Source organism: Balaenoptera physalus (genome assembly GCF_965194825.1).
Source record: "Balaenoptera physalus genome assembly, chromosome: 17".
NCBI lineage: Eukaryota > Metazoa > Chordata > Mammalia > Artiodactyla > Balaenopteridae > Balaenoptera > Balaenoptera physalus.
The window spans coordinates 28,585,900-28,607,860 of NC_138895.1; the positions used below are offsets into that span (position 1 = coordinate 28,585,900).

A 21,961-nucleotide genomic window follows, 5' to 3' on the forward strand; every position below is an offset into this window, starting at 1 on the left:
GGCCTTTCAGCAGCCACACTAAAAGTTAGAAAGCAATGAAAACATCCTCTTGCAACCTACAATTCTATACCTAATTCCCAAACTATTAAAAAGTGAGGTAGATTGAAGATATTTTCAGATGTACAAGGCTTAAAAAACTTACCTCCAATTCACCGTTTCTCTGACAATTACTGAAGATATACTTCACCAAAACAAGGAGTTAAACCAAGAAACAGAATAACATGACTTTCCCAAAGCAGGGAATCCAAGGGCAAAAGGAATCCTCAGGATAATGATAATGAAGATTCTAGCATATGAGCTGTGAAAGAGACCTGGAAAGTAATGAGTACAGATCAGACCTGTTCAAAGGTTCTGGGAGAGACTTTTTCAAGAAGATGAAATGTATTCAGTGGCTAATAGTTGGGGAAGTGAATTGGTTGAGATGAGATTTACACAGCTGGTTGAGGGACAGGTAAGTTTGTTTAAGCATATAGAAAGGAGTACATGTACTTAGTACAAGTACCAAGTTTAAAACAAACAACGTAAGACAATTTTTAATTCCAAAGAAAGTCAAATATTGTTTGGAAAAGAACAAATTATTCATTATATACTAACAACTTAGCTGCCCAATGCATTTACATTTTTTAATTTATGTAAAAACTGAAAACTGATCTAATACAATTTACAATATAACTCTTGAGGGAGATGGGAAGTAAGTGGGGATGGGAAGTAAGCTGAATCCTCAGCTTTCCAAGGGTGATGTTAATAGATAGCATATAAAACTAATCAAGAAGTAGCAATATAAACATGCTATTTAGAAATAGAGGACACATATTTAAAAGAATCAGCTAAGTGAGTATAAAGCTCTTAAAGAGCTGGAAATGGTAAGCAAATGGGAAGAGAAGACTACTGTTTTCATTAACAAGTCTTGTAGAAATATTTAACTACAAAAATTAAATGTTTTAAAGAAGCTCAATTTACGGGGAAAAAAAAGAGATTGAGTTGCCTCTAGCAAATGGATCAAAACTTTTCCAGCTACTTCCTAGAGAGCTCCAGTGGCCATCCCTCAGGTAAGTGTCACTGGACACTTGTTAAAAATGGCAAGGAAGACTTCATTCAAGACTATTGTAATAGGGGTCAAAACTATTGCAATAGGGGATGGAAACTGAACTCAGCTCTACCAAAACAAAAGGTAGGAGGGTTTTTAAATGAAGAGTGAGCTGACTGAAAAGTATTAGAGGATGTTAGTAGGAAGGTTGATCAATATGATGAGACCATCCATGTTTGCTGATTGACTCCATGGAAGTTAGGCTCCTACTGGCCCACAGAGACTGGGAGCCAGGAGTCCTATCTTTCTCTGATGATTACATTTCAAAGGGAGAGCCTCCAGGTCTTGAAAAGACATGCCTGGGTTATAAAAGATGTACAACTCAAAGGGGCATAGAAAGAATTTACAAGTACAAGGTTTCTAAAGTAAATGATGTAAGAAAAAGGAGGTCAGAGCCCATAATCAGAATGGAGCCTGTCAAAAGTGCAATCAAGCTGAGGGGAATGTTAAAGCTTTCTTAATAACAACTCGATCATAGTCTTTAAAAATTAAACTCTTTCTCCTCTAAATATACTCTTCTCTCTGCACCCTGCCTCTGTCACATCACCATTACATAAATCCTGTCAATCACATTGCCAACCTCGATATCATCTTCTATTACTACTATAGCCAGTATTGCAAAATCTGGCTTTTGGCATCTTTATACTCCATCCCTTCTATTTTCTCAATGGTACTGCTGATACCCAAGCCCGCTCACTTGCTCTCTTGCAGTCACTTTTTTTTTTTTAAGAACTTTCAGCTGTTATCTACACTTCTAGTTCCTCCCTAATTCATCTTCCTTGGTGCAAATAGATTTACACTACTAAAACATCCAAGGCCCCAGACTTGGGAATCAAACAGAACTAGGTTCACATCCTACTAGAGACCTAGTCCCAGAACTTACTACCTGCATAAAATTTGGAAAGGTCATTATAAAATTTATAAAATGGGTAAAATAATATCTATTCCTTAAAATTATTGTGAGATTTAAATAAACACAATATCTCAGTAATTTTTTTAATTGATTTATATTGAATCTATGGTTACCTCAACTATCGAGAATACTTCTTGTGAACAACTTTGAGGTCATTTTCACCAGGAATGTACTTATGTAACTGGTATTTTAATCTAAAAGCATTCCTCCTGCATACCTTTCCTAATGCTCATTTATGTCATTGTTAGTGACACCAGCCATAATAAGTGCATCTTTCTAAATGGCATTTACTGGAATCATTGAGTTAAATTCATATTATACACAGGTATTGTAGAATTTTTTTAAAAATACAGTTTGTACTGCAATGTGAAAACAATAGTTTGAGGCTACTAGCTGGCTCTGATGAATAATGTGACTGTTTTTATATCAACATTCTTTCCAACCATCTGCTAAGTACAATACAGCTAGCAATTAGCTAGCAATTAAGCCAGCATGTCAAAAAACTTAATTGCAAACTCAACCAATTTTCAAAGTTATATTAATGATAATAGCTCTACAGCAAACTGAATTTAATAAAAATGCTTTGAACATAAATCCCAACAATTCTAACTTGCCTTCTAAATCATATATACATGTTGAAATAGAAATGAGAGGTACAGGGGAAAAAAAATTTGAATATGATGATTAAAATTTTATATCAAATTCTTTCCTTTCAGGACTTTTTAAAGCCTGAGGCGTTTTCCCTTAAACAGAAGTATTTACCTGTCACTTGCACTTCGTTTCCTTTGATAGCCATTGTTTAGTTTGAACATGTGCTTCTAACTAAGCAGATTTCTTCATTCTTGAATTTAAAATTGTCCGGTTCTTCCCTCCTACATGTTGATAGGAATGTAAGTTGGTGCAGCCACTGTGTAAAACAGTATGGAAGTTCTTCAGAAAACTAAAAATAGAATTAGCATATTATCCAGCAATCCCACTCCTTTGCATACATCAGAAATATAGTTTTGAAAACTATAATTCAAAAAGATATATGCACCCCTATGTTCATAGCAGCACTATTTGCAATAGCCAAGACATGGAAACAGCATAAATGTCCATCAACAGATGAATGGATAAAGAAGATGTGGTACATATATACAATGGAATACTACTCAGCCATTAAAAGGAATGAAATAATGCCATTTGCAGCAACATGGGTGCAACTAGAGATTCTCATACTAAGTGAAGTAAGTCAAAGAGAAAGATAAATACCATATGATATCATTTATACATGGAATCTAAAATATGACACAAATGAACCTATCTAGGAAATGGAAACCGAATCATGGACGTAGAGAACAGCCTGGTGGTTGCCAAGGGAGTGGGGGTTGGGGGAGGGATGGAGTGGGAGGCTGGAGTTACCAGATGTAGGCTTTTATATATAGGATAGATAAACCACAAGGTCCTACTGTATAACACAGAGAACTATGCTCAATAACCTATGATAAACCATAACGGAAAAGAATAGTTACAAATAGAATGTATATATAATTGAATATTTTTGCTGCACAGAAGTAATTAACACAACATTGTAAACCAACTATACTTCAGTAAAAATAATTTTTAATTTAAAAAAATTAAAACCTCAAAAAAAAAAAATTGTCTGGCTCCTGAAGAGATTCAAAACACTCCGCTAGTATGTGAAATTAGGCTTTTTTTTCTAGAGATATTTTAGAAAGCAGCCCAGGCTATGGAGTCAGAAAACCTTAGGTGGTAATTTCAACTCTTGTATATAGTAACTGTGGGCACCTTACTGAATATATGTATGCCTCAATTTTTCCTTCTGGAAAAATGATAAATAAGCCTGCCCTTCAGGATATTTCAAGGCCTAAAGGTAATGAATGTCCCATAGTCAGCACTTTGTAAGCACTTACTAACTTGCAGCCAAAATAAACTTTTTTCTGTTGAAATTCATAATTTATATAATATTAGAGATATCTTTTAGGCACAAACTGCTAACTTTTTGGTTCCTGATATATTCTTTTAAAAATCTAAAACTAACTCACTTTTCTCACAAAAGAAATGTTGTGGTTGTCCTTCACTCTGACTTAAAAAGTCAACAAAGACTCAAAAAAATGCCAGTGTTCAAAGGCAGCCCTCCTCCCGCAAGCACTTGAAGACTTCATAGTTTATTTTTCTCCTGGAGACTTGTCAGTTATAAACATGAACAATTTTCCTCTCAGAAATTCTCATATCCCACGATTGATTTTGCCTTAGTGGTGTGGGGCTCTTGTGTAGAATGTTTCAAGGAGGTTTCTTTTAGGTTCTTTGAATTTGTATTTTTGCTACCATGGTGCCAAATTCAAAAATCACTGTGACTCTATATAAAGAATTTGATACCCAGACATTTATTTTCACTTTTTAGTTCCACAAAAATTCATGAATATATTCAACAAATATTTAATTTACATGTAATCCTCTGAGCCACCAGGGATACAAAAACGTATAAAAAGGTTTCTGCCCCAAAAAAGCTTCAGTACTAGAGACATAAATGCATGCACGTGTGTGTGCACACACACGCACACACACACTCACAATAAAAAGTAAAAGTGAGAAGTAGAAAAAGAATTATGCAGATAAGGAGACTGTTATGAAGTTAAGAATAAACTAAAAAAACTAACAACTACTAATAAACTACTCATTTCTAATAGAAGTAGAATTAGATAATTATTCATAAAAATAGAACAAGTTGCTTTGTTTCTTTCTATTTCAACAAGATAATAACTGGATCAAAACTGCTTGGTAAACTGTGAACCAACAGTTTTATAAACAAGATATGCTTTCATGTGTGATTTTTTTCATGAACTCTTTAACTGCTTAGTGATTATAACATTTCCCATTGAGATAATGACAAAAATCTATGGTGGCCACATTACTAAAGCACAGACTGTATTTCTGTTAAACTCCTATGAATCAATTGCCATTATAATTAAGCTTTTTTTCTCAACCCAGATAACGTCTTCCATGCATCTAGCTTTCAAATTAATGAATGGATGAATGAGGATGTTATAGGATGTTTTTGCAATGAACTATATTAATACACAACTGCCTTTGAAATAGGTCATCAGAGGAATTACAGGTATGTTGTATATTAATACACAAAACAGAGTAACTTAAAACACTATGTCTGTCTAAACAGAAATTAAGGGACCAGGTCAAAGCCAAAATTGTCTTTGTAATATATGATTCTTAATGATCAGTAGTGATGAATTATTTTGATATGGACAACTTATCTGTAGCAATCAAGTAATCAATATAGATTCAACTCAAGAACTATTTTGAACCTCTTAAGAGAACATGTTTGTGTGCCCTTTATAGTTTAAAAAACGCATTCACCTCTTTTTCCTCATTTGAGCATACTGTAGCCTTCTGAAAGATGTCATCTTTATGCTCATTTTTTAGAAAAGAAAATTACGGTTAATAGAACTAGTAATTAACAAAAGTGTGGATCTCAAATCCTATATTCTCTCTAATACCTTATCTCTTCTCTGTATAAGACGTTCAATGAGGGGTACAGAGAACATCAAAATATTTCTTGATAACTGACTAGTATTGCACTTTTCACTTTATAAAAGATTGATATCTTCATTATCCCCTTAGAGTGTGATAATGACCTTTTGAGGCAATAGCTCAAGTTTCAAGAAAGCTTAAACACTAATGAGAAAAGGAGAAGACAACAACAGAACTATCTGATCCACGTTTTGGTGATCAAAGGAGGAGGGATTGTATTCAACTAAGAAGATCAGGAAAGTCAACTTGGATTCCAAAGATAACTGAAGCAAATTGTTACACAAAGCCAAATGAGGACTACACAACTCCGAGATCTGGTCCTACATACATTCTCTGAAAATCCATTACACTTTTAGGACCAGAGATTTTCTAGAGAAAAAAAAAAAGAAACAATATAACTTTCAACATCAAAAAGTGACGGTTCTTAGAGAACATATATTTCTGAAGTCATTAGAGAAGAAATAGATATGCCAGACCAAATGAATTTCCAATAAAATGTGAATTTTAACCAGAAGCCCATTTGTGTGTTATAACAAAAGAATAAACACAATGACTAAAAATTGAGAAAGTTTGACTTTAGGAAAAGTTGTAATATTAGGGACTTTTTAAATAGAATAATAATTATCCAATCCCAGAGCTTCATTCCTTTTTCTTTCTTAAAATACCAACACCAGGACTTGAGAGCATTTGAACCACCAACGTAGTGACCCAGAGTGGCTAGAAGTGAGGGGGTCCGGTGATAAGTACAAAAACCTCTTTTAGGAGAAAGAGTGGAAGATCAAACTAGAGTAGCCAAATCCATGTGTCTTCCAGGATCAGTGATACAGAGGCAACAGGGTGGAGCATAAGCCATGATTAATATCAAAGGATTCCAAACTTTTCAGTGCTCTCACTAGTCTGCCCATCACAGCTTTTTTTTAAATTAAAATATAGTTGATTTACAATATTGTGTTAGTTTCAGGTGTACAGCAAAGAACAGAAAAAAAGTGGTCTGGAACTGAACCCTGAACCCGCAATATCTCCTTGGAGTTATGCCTGTATTTATATAAGTAACTATTATTACAATTTCAAACAATTTATAGGAGAGAATATCTGTTTACTTATACATAACGTTTATCCATTTATTGATTTACATATTAGTTATGTTTGAAAAGATTTGTGCTGAGTCAAAATGTATATAACAATGCTTATTTTCCTTTTAACTCACATTACAAAAAAGACCAAGAATGAATACCCCAAAATATTTTGGCTCTATAAACTATCCTTATTGCTGTAAAATATAAATAAATAAACTCGAAGTGCAACATCTTTTAAAACTCGAATAATGGGATAATCATCTGATAAAATAATAATAATCAAAATGAGTGTGAAAAGCACACAGCTTTTGACATAGTCATGTACACATGGGAATAAGAGAAGGAGGTACATAAGATAATCTCATTTATTCAATACCCAGTGCTTCTTGGTATTTTCACAAGAGAAGAAAACCAACCACTAGGGGAAATAATTATTATGTTGTCAGCATAATTCCCATTTGGGCAAATTTCTGTGAACGAAATGCGCACACCCTGGCATTAGAGGGAATTCTGTTAATGTAGAATGTAGCTTCATTTGTTGAGCACTTACTATTTGCAAATCACTAAACTAAACACTTTGATTTACTACTCTAGGCCCTGAAAGTTAAAATCTATCTATCCTAATTGTGTGGATGAGAAAACTGAGGCACAAGGAGGGTTTATCATTTCAGCATCTCAAAGCTTGTAAATGATGAAGCTCGACATTGAACGCAGGCTCTCTTACACCAGAATTTTATTTTTAACCCTTGTGGTTAACCACATCTACCAACAGAATTTAGAGTAAAATATCAAAGGATTGTTCACATGGACATGTTGTTGACAGCCAACATATCTGCTTTTGTACTTTTTTCTTCAGTGAGTTTTTGTCTTCTTCACTTAGGTTTGAACTTGTCAGTGAGAGATTTCTTCGTCTTCCTTCCTTGAGTGAACAAATTCTATGTTTTAGCTGATTTTCTTTTCTTTTCTTTTCTTTTTTTTTTTTTTTTTTGCTGTATTTTCTCCTTAGAGAGAACATCCTTATCAGAAAGGACTATATATAACCAGAAAGATCAATCTGTTTATGTAAATCTTTGTTTCTTTATATACAAGTACCATCTGCATTCCCCAATTTTTTGCTAATTCTGTTAAAAAATAATATGCTTACATGTAAATACACAGATATATGAACATAATTTACATGACTGAATAAATTCAACCTTAATGTAATATTACTTTATCTTCCTCACACACTTAATAGTACAGAGTTTACCCATTCATAGGCTGTTTTTTCATGGTTTATCCAAATGGCTCATGAGCAACCCAAAGTAGTAGTCATTTGCTTTTTCCCCCCCACCAGAAGCTCAGAAGAAGCAATTGGAAGAGAGTATAGAGCTGATCCAAGATGAATGTGTGTCAGAGAATGCAGACCACTCTACAGAGGAGCCTGCTGAAGGAGGGCCAGATGCCGATGGAGAAGAGATGACTGATGGGATAGAGGAGGACTTCGATGAAGATGGGGGTCATGAGCTGGTAGGAACTAAACATTTGGTGTCCACACACCTTTGGTAATAGTACCAGCATGTCAGTGACTCATTCATTCTAAAATATAGATTAATTATTGGGGGCTTATTTCTTTCTTACATGCATATATTTAAGGCAACCTCAGACAGTGCTTTGCACATAATAAGTGCTCAATATATTTTTGCTAATTTAAAATATGAGGGAATAAATGAATGAACAGGAATATTATATATGAGATTAGGTATATTTACAGCCTCATATGAAAGATTCTTTTTCTCAAATGCTTCATCATGAAAGGAATCTTGTGTTTGTGCAGCTACACATGAACTGTACATGGGTATAATATCCTGGTAATAAAACAACCATTTATTGGATGATACATGGCTCCCCTCTTATTTAGTAGTGTCACTCACTGATGATAATTATATTAGTTATATGGCCAACAGCCCTTTGTACACTCTGCTAAGATGATCCTTCGGTGTATAACCAGTTTATCATCTTCAGTGCCTGTGCTGCTTGATAACCAGTTTTTATGAGTTGCGGATTTGACCGAGACTTGATTCTTTACATGTTTTGTTTTCCCAATGTTGTAATCATTATACTGCTCATTTCCAGATGTTCTTTCCGGTATAAACACACCAGGACTTGGTAAATATATGCTGATGAGAATGCTACTCCTCATATTTTATCAGTCATGAAATTAAATATACTATCTTAAAGGGACTGACTAATAAGAATAAGGCAAATGTGTGTGTATGTGTGTGTGTGTTGCCAGCTCTCAAGTATCTATGGACTGATTGCATTAAACTTGACTTATCCTAGGTAATATCAGATTCCAATTTGTTTTAATACCTACTGTTATTTAACTGATTTTGTCGTGGTTGTTGTTTTGGCATGGTAACTACCCTATCCCTAGTTTCATTTATGGAATTCTATATTGATTTTTAACAGTCCAGTTCTGTTTAAATTGCATGGTACCTTTATTTAAACTTTTCAGATATGAGTCTTTAACAACCACCCTTATTTTTACAAAAGTCTGCCTCAGTTTGAAGGACTTGAGTACCTATTTTTAGAACTGTTTTGCTTTCTAGAGTCTGTTGATCAGGGACTAGAATGAAAGACTAACAAGTTTCTCAACTTCTCCTTAGGCAGGACTTTAATCCAACAGCATAAGTTCCTCAAGCCATTCTAATCAGACTTTTGTTGTCACCATCTCATTGTGACTGCTTTTGTTGAGGTCTCTGAAAGCCTCCATGTTGCCATTACCTATGGTTGCCTCTCCGTTCTTATTTTAATTAACCTATCAGCAGAATTTGGCTGAAAACTGGTTAGGAGAATTTCTCTGAATACTAGTTGTTCATTCTCATTCACCCGTGCTAGAAACAGTCCCTCCATATTCCCACTAAATAATGGAATAGCCCAGGGCTTTGTCATGGGCCACCTTCTCTTTCTACACACTTTCACAAGGTAACTTCATCAGACACCAGAGCTTTGAGTATTATTTATAGGTCAAAGATTCCTAAATCTATATTTCTACTTTTCATCTCTTCCTGGAATTCTAGACTCAAGTAGATGCCTCTCTCCTCAAAGATGTTCAATAAAAAATTGAAACTTAACATGCCAGAAACATTCTTGATTTTTTCCAGCCATCTTATTACTTTCCAGCCTTCCTCTTTCTGGTAAACAACATCATTATCCACACAGTTGTTAAAAACCAAAAAGACGACGATTACCTTTGATTCGCTCCACATTCCCCCATTCATTCTACCTCCAAATCATAGCCCAAAGCTAGTTACATCTCCACTACAGCTAAACTGACTTTTTTGCTTCAGCCCATGCAATCCATTCTCCACACAAGGAGGATAAAAATCTTTTTAAACTGTATACCAGGTAATGCTACTCCCTTGCTTAAAACCCTACAATGCTTTTATCACACTTAGAATCAAAATCCCTAAGTGCGTGAATTTAAATTAAAATTGGATGGAAGATGCCAGGAGAGAGAGAGAGAACTTGCTGAGGAGAAAGAAAGTCCCCAGTGCTGACAGGAAAGGAATTTAGGACACAGGTGTATGTATAGGCTGGCCTTTGACATGAAGAGGGACTCTTTCATTGCAACAAACTGTAGTAAGTCTGAGGATTTGGTGGCAGGTGTTGAGGGAATTCAAGCACGAACTGTAAGTCAGAGGGTGATAATCTCTGGAGAGTGAGGAGAGATGGGCATTGTCACAGATTTAAGGAGAAAGGAGAAGATTTGAAGAAGCAAGTATGGAAAACATAGAAGATCACTAATTTGGAAAACATATAAAGATTGATGGTTAGTGTCCATAGCCAGTTGAGGCTAGAGACCCAGAATTAAAGAGTAGTAGTTTGCAAGCTTTAAGGTGTATCAGAATAACCTGGAGTTTGTTAACCCATTCCAGATGGCTAAAACACATATTGCTGTGTCCCATTCCAAGAGTTTCTGATTCAGTATGCTGAGTGTGTCTGGGAATTCACATTTCTAATGGGTTCCCAAGTCATGTTGATGCTGCCAGTCTGGGGTTCTCTTTGAGAACCACTGTTGAGCAGGGAAGGAGGGGAACATAGGAGGGGGCTGAGAAGGAGAAAACAGAGGCATAAAGGGAATAGAAGTCCCTATACCATTAAGGACCAGAGGAAAGGAAAGGAAATGAATAAGATAAAAGCAATGGTTGTACTCAGAGACTGAGATATTTCAGAGGAGTGACAGTTAGGTGATGAGAAAATCCATGGGAGGGGGTGATGGAAGTGGGATCAGAAGAAAAGTCACTATATATGAAGAAATCAATGAACTGAGAGGCTCAGATGCAAGATGGCTCATCTACATGTGCATGAAATCACTCCAAATATCAGATAGAAGTACAAGAGTAAGACAGCTATGAAAAGTCAGCTGTCATGAAAGAGATAGCAAGGCCCATTTTAGTCCCAGATCTGTCACTATCCAATCCAATCTATCCACCTTAAACATAACTTCTCTGAGTCTCAACTTTCTTATCTGCAAAATAGTAAGGTTAGGTCAGAAATTTCTAAAATCCATTTTGTTTGATCTTTCCTCTGAGTGAGTCTGTGTTCCAGGAACACCATGTCTGAAAGAGCAAGGGTTGAGCATGCAGCCAAGGGAACAAAGCCAAACCCTGGTGTTTGGTTTATGTTCTAAACACACAGAAAGTAACTGATTAGAACTATTGCTGCTTGGAGGTTCTCAGGTTTTCTCCCTCAACTCCTGCATTATAATTGGGGGTTTAGCTAATGAGAGGTAAGGATACTATCTCTAGTATCTCATTTCATTTCTAAAACTTGGAAAACAATGAGTGAGGGTGAGTGTAGCCCTCAGTCCCTGCAGTCTAAATGGAGACGGGGGAGTCCCCCCAGTGATTGGCCAAGAGAAAATTCCCTGTTCTGGTGTCTACTATTTTCTCTTTTCCAGACCACATGAACCAAATCATACTTGGTTCCTGAAAAGGAAAGTAAAAACACAAATCTTTTCTTTTTGAAGAGTGGGTATGATTACAGATTCAGCAAGGATACAGTATAATTAGGTCTTTAGCACATACAGTAGGAACCAAAAAGAAGAACTGGCATCCACGTGCTCAGTCAGCTGCTCAAAGAAAATCTGAAATGAATGGGAAACAAAACTTGTATCTGAAGCAAAGGAGATCCAGCAAAATGTGATAGTGGGACAGCCATAAGTGGTGGCACCCCTTATGGAGCATGTGGGAAGCTGCTCCATACATTGCCTAGATCTAAATATCCAATTAGTGAAATCGATTTCCATTAAGCAATCCATTCAACTGATGTTCAGGTGCCTACTGTGTGTGAATCAGGTGCTACAAAAATTGTACAGATAACTAAAACTATTGCTTTATGTGTAAAATGAAATGTTTAAGTAAATGGTTCTTTTTCTCAAGTAGCTTAGTGCCTTAGAGAAGACTGATTTCCTCATGTAAAAAATAATATACTTGTACTTCATAATTTATAAGAAGTGCGCCAGGGCTAAAAATCTGTGATTCTATAATAATCTATGCCTATGTATTTCATTAGTGCCTATAAATTAAGACTTGAATATATTTAAAATTGAACTCTATATTGACACATTATACATGCACTATCAAACTGTTACCATACTCATTTCCGAATAAATCCATTAGCAAATATTTATTGATTGACCACTAATCAGATTTTTGCTATGGGAATAAAGAAGGAAATCATATTTTTTCCATCAAGAAGGCTATCAAGAACTCGAATTGGTTCAAGATGGCAGAGTAGAAGGACGTGCTCTCACTCCCTCTTGTGAGAACACCAGAATCACAACTAACTGCTGAACAATCATTGACAGGAAGACACTGCAACTCAACAAAAAAGATACCCCACATCCAAAGGCAAAGGACAAGCCACAATGAGATGGTAGGAGGGGCGCAATCACAATAAAATCAAATCCCATAACTGCTGGGTGGGTGACTCACAAACACTTGTACCACAGAAGTCCACCCACTGGAGTGAAGGTTCTGAGCCCCACGTCAGGTTTCTGAACATGGGTGTCTGGCAACAGGAGGAGGAATTCCTAGAGAATCAGACTTTGAAGGTTAATGGGATTTGATTACAGGACTTCAACAGGACTGAGGGAAACAGAGACTCCACTCGTGGAGGGCACACACAAAGTAGTATGTGATTGGGACCCAGGGGAAAGAGCAGTGACCCCATAGGAAACTGAAGCAGACCTACTTGCTAGGGTTGGTGGGTCTCCTGAAGAGCTGGGGGGTGACTCTGTCTCACTGTGAGGACAAGGACACTGGCAGCAGAAGTTCTGGGAAGTACCTTTGGTGTGAGCCCGCCCAGAGCCCACCATTAGCCACATCAAAGAGCCCGGGTAGGCTCTGGTGTTGGACTGCCTCAGGCCAAACAACCAAGAGGGAGGAAACCCAGCCCCACCCATCAGCAGACAAGAGGATTAAACTTTTACTGAGCTTTGCCCAACAGAGCAACAGCCAGCTGTACCCACCACCAATCCCTCCCACCAGGAAACTTGCACAAGCTCTTAGTTTCATCCACCAGAGGGCAAACAGCAGAAGCAAGATGAACTACAATCCTGCAGCCTGTGAAACAAAAACCACATTCACAGAAAGATAGACAAGGTGAAAAGGCAGAGGGCTGTGTACCAGATGAAAGAACAAGATAAAACCTCAGAAAAACAACTAAATGAAGTGAGATAGGCAAATTTCCAGAAAAAGAATTCAGAATAATGGTAATGAAGACGATCCACGACCTCGGAAAAAGAATGGAAGAAAAGATTGAGAAGATGCAAGAAATGTTTAACAAAGATCTAGAAAAATTAAAGAACAAACAAACAGAGATGAACAATACAATAACTGAAATGAAAAATACACTAAAAGGAATCAATAGCAGAATAACAGAGGCAGAAGAATGGATAAGTGACCTGGAAGACAAAATGGTGGAATTCACTGCTGAGGAACAGAATAAAGAAAAAAGAATGAAAAGAAATAAAGACAGCCTAAGAGACCTCTGGAACAACATTAAACACAACAACATTCACATTATAGGGGTCCCAGAAAAAGAAGAGAGAGAGAAAGGACCAGAGAAAATATTTGAAGAGATTACAGTCGAAAACTTCCTTAACATGGGAAAAGAAATAGCCAACCAAGTCCAGGAAGCACAGAGTCTCATACAGGAAAAACCCAAGGAGAAGCACGCTGAGACACATAGTAATCAAACTGGCAAAAAATTAAAGACAAAGAAAAATTATTGAAACCAACATGGGAAAAATGACAAATAAAAAACAAGGACCTCCCATAAGATTAACAACTGATTTCTCAGCAGAAACTCTACAAGGCAGAAGGGAGTGGCATGATATACTTAAAGTGATGAAAGGGAGGAACCTATAACCAAGATTACTCTACCCAGCAAGGATCTCATTCAGATTCGATGGAGAAATCAAACACTTTACAGACAAGCAAAAGCTAAGAGAATTCAGCACCACCAAACCAGCTTTACAACAAATGCTAAAGGGACTTCTCTAAGTGGGAAACACAAGAGGAGAAAAGGACCTACAAAAAGAAACACAGAACAATTAAGAAAATAGTCATAGGAACATACATATCGATAATTACCTTAAACGTGGATGGATTATATGCCCCAACCAAAAGACACAGGCTTGCTGAATGGATACGAAAATAAAACCCATATATATGCTGTCTGCAATAGACCTGCTTCGGACCTAGGGACACATACAGACTGAAAGTGAGGGGATGGAAAAAGATGAAAATCAATAGAAAGCTGTAGTAGCAATACTCATATCAGATAAAATAGACTATAAAATAAAGAATGTTACATGAGACAAGGAAGGACACTACATAATGATCAATGGATCAATCCAAGAATAACATAAAACAATCATAAATATATATGCACCCAACATAGAAGCACCTCAATATATAAGGCAACTGCTAACAGCTATAAAAGAGGAAATCGACAGTAACACAATAATAGTGGGGAACTTTAACACCTCACTTACACTGATGGATACATCATCCAAAATGAAAATTAATAAGGAAACACAAGCTTTAAATGACACAAGAGACCAGATAGATTTAATTGATATTTATAGGCCATTCCAACCAAAAACAGCAGATTACACTTTCTTCTCAAGTGTGCATGCATCATTCTCCAAGATAGATCACATCTTGGGTCACAAATCAAGCATCAGTAAATTTAAGAAAATTAAAATCATATCAAGCATCTTTTCTGACCACAACGCTATGAGATTAGAAATCAATTACAGGGAAAAAAACGTAAAAAACACAAACACATGGAGGTTAAACAATACGTTACTAAATAACCAAGACATCACTGAAGAAATCAAAGAGGAAATAAAAAATACCTAGAGACAAATGACAAAAAAACACAACAATCAAAAACCTATAGGATGCAGCAAAAGCAGTTTTAAGAGGGAAGTTTATAGCTATACAATCCTACCTCAAGAAACAAGAAAAATCTCAAATAAACAATCTAAGCTTACACCTATAGGAACTAGAGAAAGAAAAACAAACAAAACCCAAAGTTAGCAGAAGGAAAGAAATCATAAAGATCAGAGCAGAGTTAAATGAAATAGAAACAAACAAGAGCAAAGATCAATAGAACTAAAAGCTGGTTCCTTGAGAAGATAAACAAAATTGATAAACCATTAGCCAGACTTATCAAGAAAAAGAGGGAGAGGACTCAAATCAATAAAATTAGAAATGAGAAAGGAGAAGTTACAACAGACACCACAGAAATACAAAGCATCCTAAGAGACTATTACAAGCAACTCTATGCCAATAAAATGGACAACTTGGAAGAAATGGACAAATTCGTAGAAAGGTATATACTTCCAAGACTGAACCAGGAAGAATTAGAAAATATGAACAGACCACTCACAAGTAATGAAATTGAAACTATGATTAAAAATCTTCCAACAAACAAAAGCCTAGGATGAGATGGCTTCACAGGTGAATTCTATCAAACATTTAGAGAACAGCTAACACCCATCCTTCTCAAATTCTTCCCAAAAATTTCAAAGGAAGGAACACTCACAAACTCATTCTATGAGGTCACCATCACCCTGATACCAAAACCAGACAAAGATACTACAAAAAAAGAAAATTACAGACCAATATCACTGATGAATATAGATGCAAAAATCCTCAACAAAATACTAGCAATCAGAAACCAACAACACATTAAAAGGATCATACATTATGACCAAATGTGATTCATCCCAGGGATGCAAGGATTCTTCAATATATGCAAATTAATCAATGTGATACACAATATTAACAAATTGAAGGATAAAAACCATATGATAACCTCAGTAGATGCAGAAAAAACTTTTGACACAATTCAACACCCATTTATGATAAATACTCTCCAGAAAGTGGGCATAGAGGGAACCTACCTCAACATAATAAAGGCCATATATGACAAACCCACAGCAAACTGAAAACATTTCCTCTAAGATCAGGAAACAAGGATGTCCACTCTCACAGCTATTATTCAACATAGTTTTGGAATTCCAGCCACAGCAATCAGAGAAGGAAAAGAAATAAAAAGAATACAAATTGGAAAAGAAGAAGTAAAACTGTCACTGTTTGCAGATGACATGATACTATACATACAGAATCCTAAAGATGCCACCAGAAAACTACTAGAGCTAATCAATGAATTTGGTAAAGTAGCAGGATAAAAAATTAATGCACAGAAATCTCTTGCATTCATATACACTAATGATGAAAAATCTGAAAGTGAAATTAAGGAAACACTGCCATTTACCATTGCAACCAAAAGAATAAAATACCTCAGAATAAACCTACCTAGGGAGACAAAAGAACTGTATGCAGAAAACTATAAGACACTGATGAAAGAAATTAAAGATGATACCAACAGGTGGAGAGATATACCATGTCCTTGGATTGGAAGAATCAATATTGTGAAAATGACTGTATTACCCAAAGCAATCTACAGATTCAATGCAATGCTTTTCAAATTATCAATGGCACTTTTTACAGAACTAAACAAAAAATCTTAAAGTTTGTATGGAGACAAAAAAGACCCTGAATAGCCAAAGCAATCTTGAGGGGAAAAAAAGTGGAGCTGGAGGAATCAGACTCCCTGACTTCAGACTATACTACAAAGCTACACTAATCAGGACAATATGGTACTGGCAAAAAAACAGAAATATAGATCAATGGAACAAGATAAAAAGCCCAGAGATAAACCCATGCACCTATGGTCAACTAATCTATGACATAAGAGGCAAGGATATACAATGGAGAAAAGGCAGTCTCTTCAATAAGTGGTGCTGGGAAAAATGGACAACTACATGTAAAAGAATGAAATTAGAGCACTCCATAACACCATACACAAAAATAAACTCAAAATGGATTAGAGACTTAAATGTAAGACCAGACACTATAAAACTCTTAGAGGAAAACATAGGACAAACACTCTTTGACATAAATCACAGCAAGAGATTTTTTTACCTCCTAAGGTAATGGAAATAAAAACAAAAATAAACAAATGGGACCTAATGAAACTTAAAAAGCTTTTGCAAAGCAAAGGAAACTACAAACAAAATGAAAGACAACCCTCAGAATGAGAGAAAATATTTGCAAATGATTCAAGAGACAAAGGATTAATCTCCAAAATACATAAATAGCTCATGCAGCTCAATATTAAAAAAACAAACAACCCAATCCAAAAATGGGCAGCAGACTTAAATAGACATTTCTCCAAAGAAGACATACAGATGGCCAAGAAGCACATGAAAAGCTGCTCAACATCACTAATTATTAGAGAAATGCAAATCAAAAGTACAATGGGGTGTCACCTCACACCTGTTAGAATGGGCATCATCAGAATATCTAAAAACAACAAATGCTGGAGAGGGTGTGGAGAAAAGGGAACCCTCTTCCACTGTTGGTGGGAATGTAAATTGATACAGCCACTATGGAGAACAGTATAGAGGTTCCTTAAAAAACTAAAAATAAAATTACCATATGACCCAACAATCCCACTACTGGGCATAAACCCAGAGAAAACCATAATTCAAAAAGACACATGCACCCCAATGTTCATTGCAGCACTATTTACAATAACCAGGTCATGGAAGCAACCTAAATGCCCATTGACGGACGAATGGATAAAGAAGATGTTGTACATATATACACTGGAATATTACACAGCCATAAAAAGGAACGAAATTGGGTCATTTTTAGAGACGTGGATGGATCTAGAGATTGTCATACAGAGTGAAATAAGTCAGAAAGAGAAAAACAAATATCGTATATTAACGCATATATGTGGAACCTAGAAAAATGTTACAGATGAACCAGTTTGCAGGGCACAAATTGAGACACACATGTAGAGAACAAACTTATGGACACCAAGGGGAGAAAGTGGCAGGGGTTGGTGGTGGTGGGATGAATTGGGAGTTTGGGATTGACATGTATACACTAATGTGTATAAAATGGATGATTAATAAGAACCTGCTGTATAAAAATAATTAAATAATTAATTATTTTAAAAAGTAAATAAAAAGGAAAAAGAGCAAAAAAAATAAAATAAAATAAAAAAAGAAGGCTATCAATTACCTGAGGATAAAAGCTACAGACAAAACATACAAAGCCCTGTATTATGATAAGACCAATATAAAAGATGTAGATTACAAGTGGGGAATCACATAAAGTATATTTAATATCCAAAATACATTAGCTATTTCTTATTAGGTAGGTGGTGGGTGGGTGGGTCGATGGATCAATAGACAGATAGGCAGATAGGTAAATAGATTTTTTGATAAAACTACTAAAAACTTCACAAGACATTTACATTTCAAGCTCTTTTACTTTTCCCATATCCACCAAAATTGTAATCCCCTTTTATATAAAATAATGTACAAAGAAGTAGTCTGTGCCAAAATGGAAATTCTATAGAAAAGTGATTGCTTAGTGCTCTGCTAATTCAAAAGGGTGAATGAACTCTCCCCAGGTGTATGGGGAAAGATGAATGAGAAAGGTGACTCTGTACACCTGAGGACATCATGAGCTGTCAGCTACATTCAGGAGCCTTTGAGAGGCTAGTCAGTTGTTTCCAAAGCAAAGTTTTTGGTCCACTCACATCCAAAGACCTAAGGTGCTTGCTAAAAATGCTGATATTGATTATCTGGGGAAGAGTTCAGGAATTTATAGTTTTACCAGGCTGAGGTTTGAAACTATAGAGCTACATCAATTCCCAAAGGAAACTATAGACAGACCAAGCATTTAAATTCATTAGAGAATTTGAGCTGTTTTGAATTCTACTTGTAATTACTTTTGCTGACTACATGCAATCAAATCAGGCAAATCTAGTACGAATCCACAGTGGAATTACCTAGCTGGATTGTGTAATACTTAGGCATGCAAGCTGAGTACTACATTGTAATACATCTTTCAGTGTTTAACAAAACATTCAACTAAGCAGTGAGTCACCTGGGCTTAACAAACTCTTGAATTGCTATGCACATTGGGGAAGGTCTGAACCACAAATCCAATGCTATAGTTGAAGAGAACTAAAAGCAGGCTTTCTGATACACCACTGAAAATCTGGAATGTGTAAAGCATTCTGATCAATATTCTTGGCCTTCATGAACTAGACTGAAAATGTTTCCTTCTTTTTGAAGCTTTTTGTTTCTTTCCTAATGAAATCCTTCACCTGGATGCTCCCCCATATCAACTGTGCTTTGATCTCCTTTTAATATCACCATATGGACTAAACTAGCTAGAGGACAAAAAAGAACTTGGGAGACACATTCCCAATGGTAGTGCCAATTGAATTGGTTAGAGGTATATATCACAAGGGAGCAAGAAAGTGTTTACTTAACCTGTTTGATTTGGGTCTGTATTCAAAATCTTCATCTTGAACTCTGTCAATCCATCATAAGCTATCTTCCCTATCCTACTGACAACAGATATTAAGGACATAAAGAAAGCCTCCATTCATAATTTAAATGGAGTTAGGGATAGGATGAACAATCATGGTGCATGTGTCCTGCAAGTGACCTGACCTGGGTGACATGCTTTTGAGGCAAAAATGGCCAAGGCCATGACAGCTAAGTGGCCAGCTCTTCTCAACAGAAATAGGATATGGCTAAGACTTTGATCTGAGGCCAAGGGTGTGATAGGCTGACATAGCTGCTCTGGCTTCCCACCTTGGAATCCAGCCTCTTTGGGAGCTCTGATCCTTCTATAATAAATGTTTGTCAGAGTGAATTTCAGACTATTTCTTTTGGCATCTCCCTTGATTTCAATCATTTTTATTTTTGCTAAAGAACTCTGCTTAGCTCATTAGGGTGAACATTATTTTCCTCAGGAGGCTAAATGGCTTAGTTGTTAAAAACATGAACTCTGTCTGCAGCCAGTTAAATTTGAATTTCTGACGGAAACAGTTCAAATCTCCATGACTTTGTGCAAGCTAGTTATCTATGTCTTTCATCAGTAAAAAGGGATTGATAATAATATATGCCTGATCTGGGATTGTTGTGAAAAGTAAATGAGGTAATATCTAAAAAGCACATGCCTAGCACAAAGTAGACATTCAGTTAAAATTTGCTAAGTGTTTGTGGTTTGTTCTTTAAATTCATTCGTTTAATTTTGCTAACCCTAATGCTTCCATGCCTATGCAGGTGTAAATTAGGTCATAGTTAAATTAAAAATTAAAGTCTAACAGTGTCATATGAACTCTTGCATAGTTGCAGTACCTGGCCACCCCCTGTCTTTCCCAGTTGTTTCTGAGGGGTCCAGGAAGTGTCTCAGCTGTGTGCATGATCATGTCTGATTATGTGCTCCAGCTGCCTGCCCACCACCTGCTCTCCCCTTGAGGATACAGTTTTGCCACAGCCTTTGCTGCTGCCTTTTGTGACAGAACATTGCTCTCCGCCAGTAGGGCTGCCTATTCTGCACCTAAAGATGCAACATCCACAAGGTTCACCTGGAACAGGTTCCTTTCATGTCTCAATGTGAAGCCACACCAGGTTCCACACTAAAACTGGAAGAATGATTCCCCTCTCTCTAGCTCTAAGTTAGAAGTTTTCACCCAGAGCTTGCAGCCTGAACCCACAAAATCCTTGAAGCCCAACAGCTCAAGAAAAGCAGGCTCTTGAGCTGTTGCCTGATATTTGCAGTCCCTCCCTGCTTCCACCCTTGTCCCTCTCACATTGCTCTCCAAGAGGCAGCCAGTTTGGTCCTGTTAAAACTTAAGCCAGGTCATTCCATTTTAAATTCACCAATAGCTGCCCACCTCACTCAAAGTAGAAACATATGTCCTTACAGTGATCTCCAAAGGCCTGTGTTATCTGGTCCCTGTCCCCTCTCTGATGTGGCTCTGAGTTCTCTCCCACTCAGCCCACGGCAGCTACACTGGCCTCCAGACACACACCATTCAGCTCCTGCCTCAGAATCTTGTCATTTGATGCAGCCCGGAATGTGGAGATCAGGAAAGTGGAGTCCAAATCATAAAGGGTCTTCATGCTGTGCTAGATGTTTGAAATTTATCCCATAAGTTTCAAGTAAGTAAATCAGGAATTGCCTGTACATAACAGAGGATTAGGATACAGTGTAACCTAGTGGTCTGATGCAAATTTTTCTGGAGTGAGATAGAAGTAGAGTTTCCAGATCTGGCAAATAAAAACACAAGACACCAGTTAAATTTGATTTTCAGATAAAAAATGAATAAATTTCTAATATAATCATCTCCCCAATATTCCATGGGACATACTTGTAACAAAATATATATATATTTATCATTTATCTGAAATTCAAATTAGCTGAACATCCTGTCATTTACCTGGCAACACTCCATAGAAATAGTTTTGACTACTGGCCCTCAACACATTATTTAACTTCTTTCAGCCTCTGTATTGTTATCCATGAAACTGGAATAATAACACCCCCTCACAGGGCTCTAGTAAGAATTAAATGAGATAATTCATGAACTGCACTTAACAAAGACTCTAACACAATTTAAGAAGCAAATTGCAACTATTGTTATCATTATTGATATTATCATTACCATCTCATTTTGCAAGTGAAGCTTTCAATAAAACATTTCAAAATTTCTAGCAGCATAATCTTTCATATGGAACTTTGTCTTTAAAGTCTCTAGAGAGCCACATTTGTTTAAAAGCACTTCTTATTTGACAAGAAAGCCTTCAGGAAACAAATGTAATATTCTGAGACGAATCATACTTTACTTTCATCTTGTTAAATTTTTCTTTGATTTTATACTTGCTGGCTT

At 36.3% G+C, this 21,961-nt stretch overlaps 1 protein-coding gene across 13 annotated transcripts in view; it reads left to right on the forward strand.

The window, feature by feature from the left end:
* The window catches only part of RALYL (RALY RNA binding protein like), an 881,748-nt gene that overhangs the window by 789,053 nt on the left and 70,734 nt on the right, over positions 1-21,961 (forward strand). For 11 of the 13 annotated variants that reach the window (XM_082434029.1, XM_082434030.1, XM_082434019.1 and 8 more), the window contains one exon: positions 7,962-17,972. The exons of 1 other annotated variant lie outside the window; for it this stretch is intronic. In XM_082434029.1, coding sequence (XP_082290155.1) covers positions 7,962-8,173 — 212 coding nt within the window. In that variant the 3' untranslated portion in view covers positions 8,174-17,972. Of the gene's footprint in view, positions 1-7,961; positions 17,973-21,961 lie in introns of those variants that run through there. One more of the 13 variants, XM_082434024.1, reaches the window with a different exon arrangement.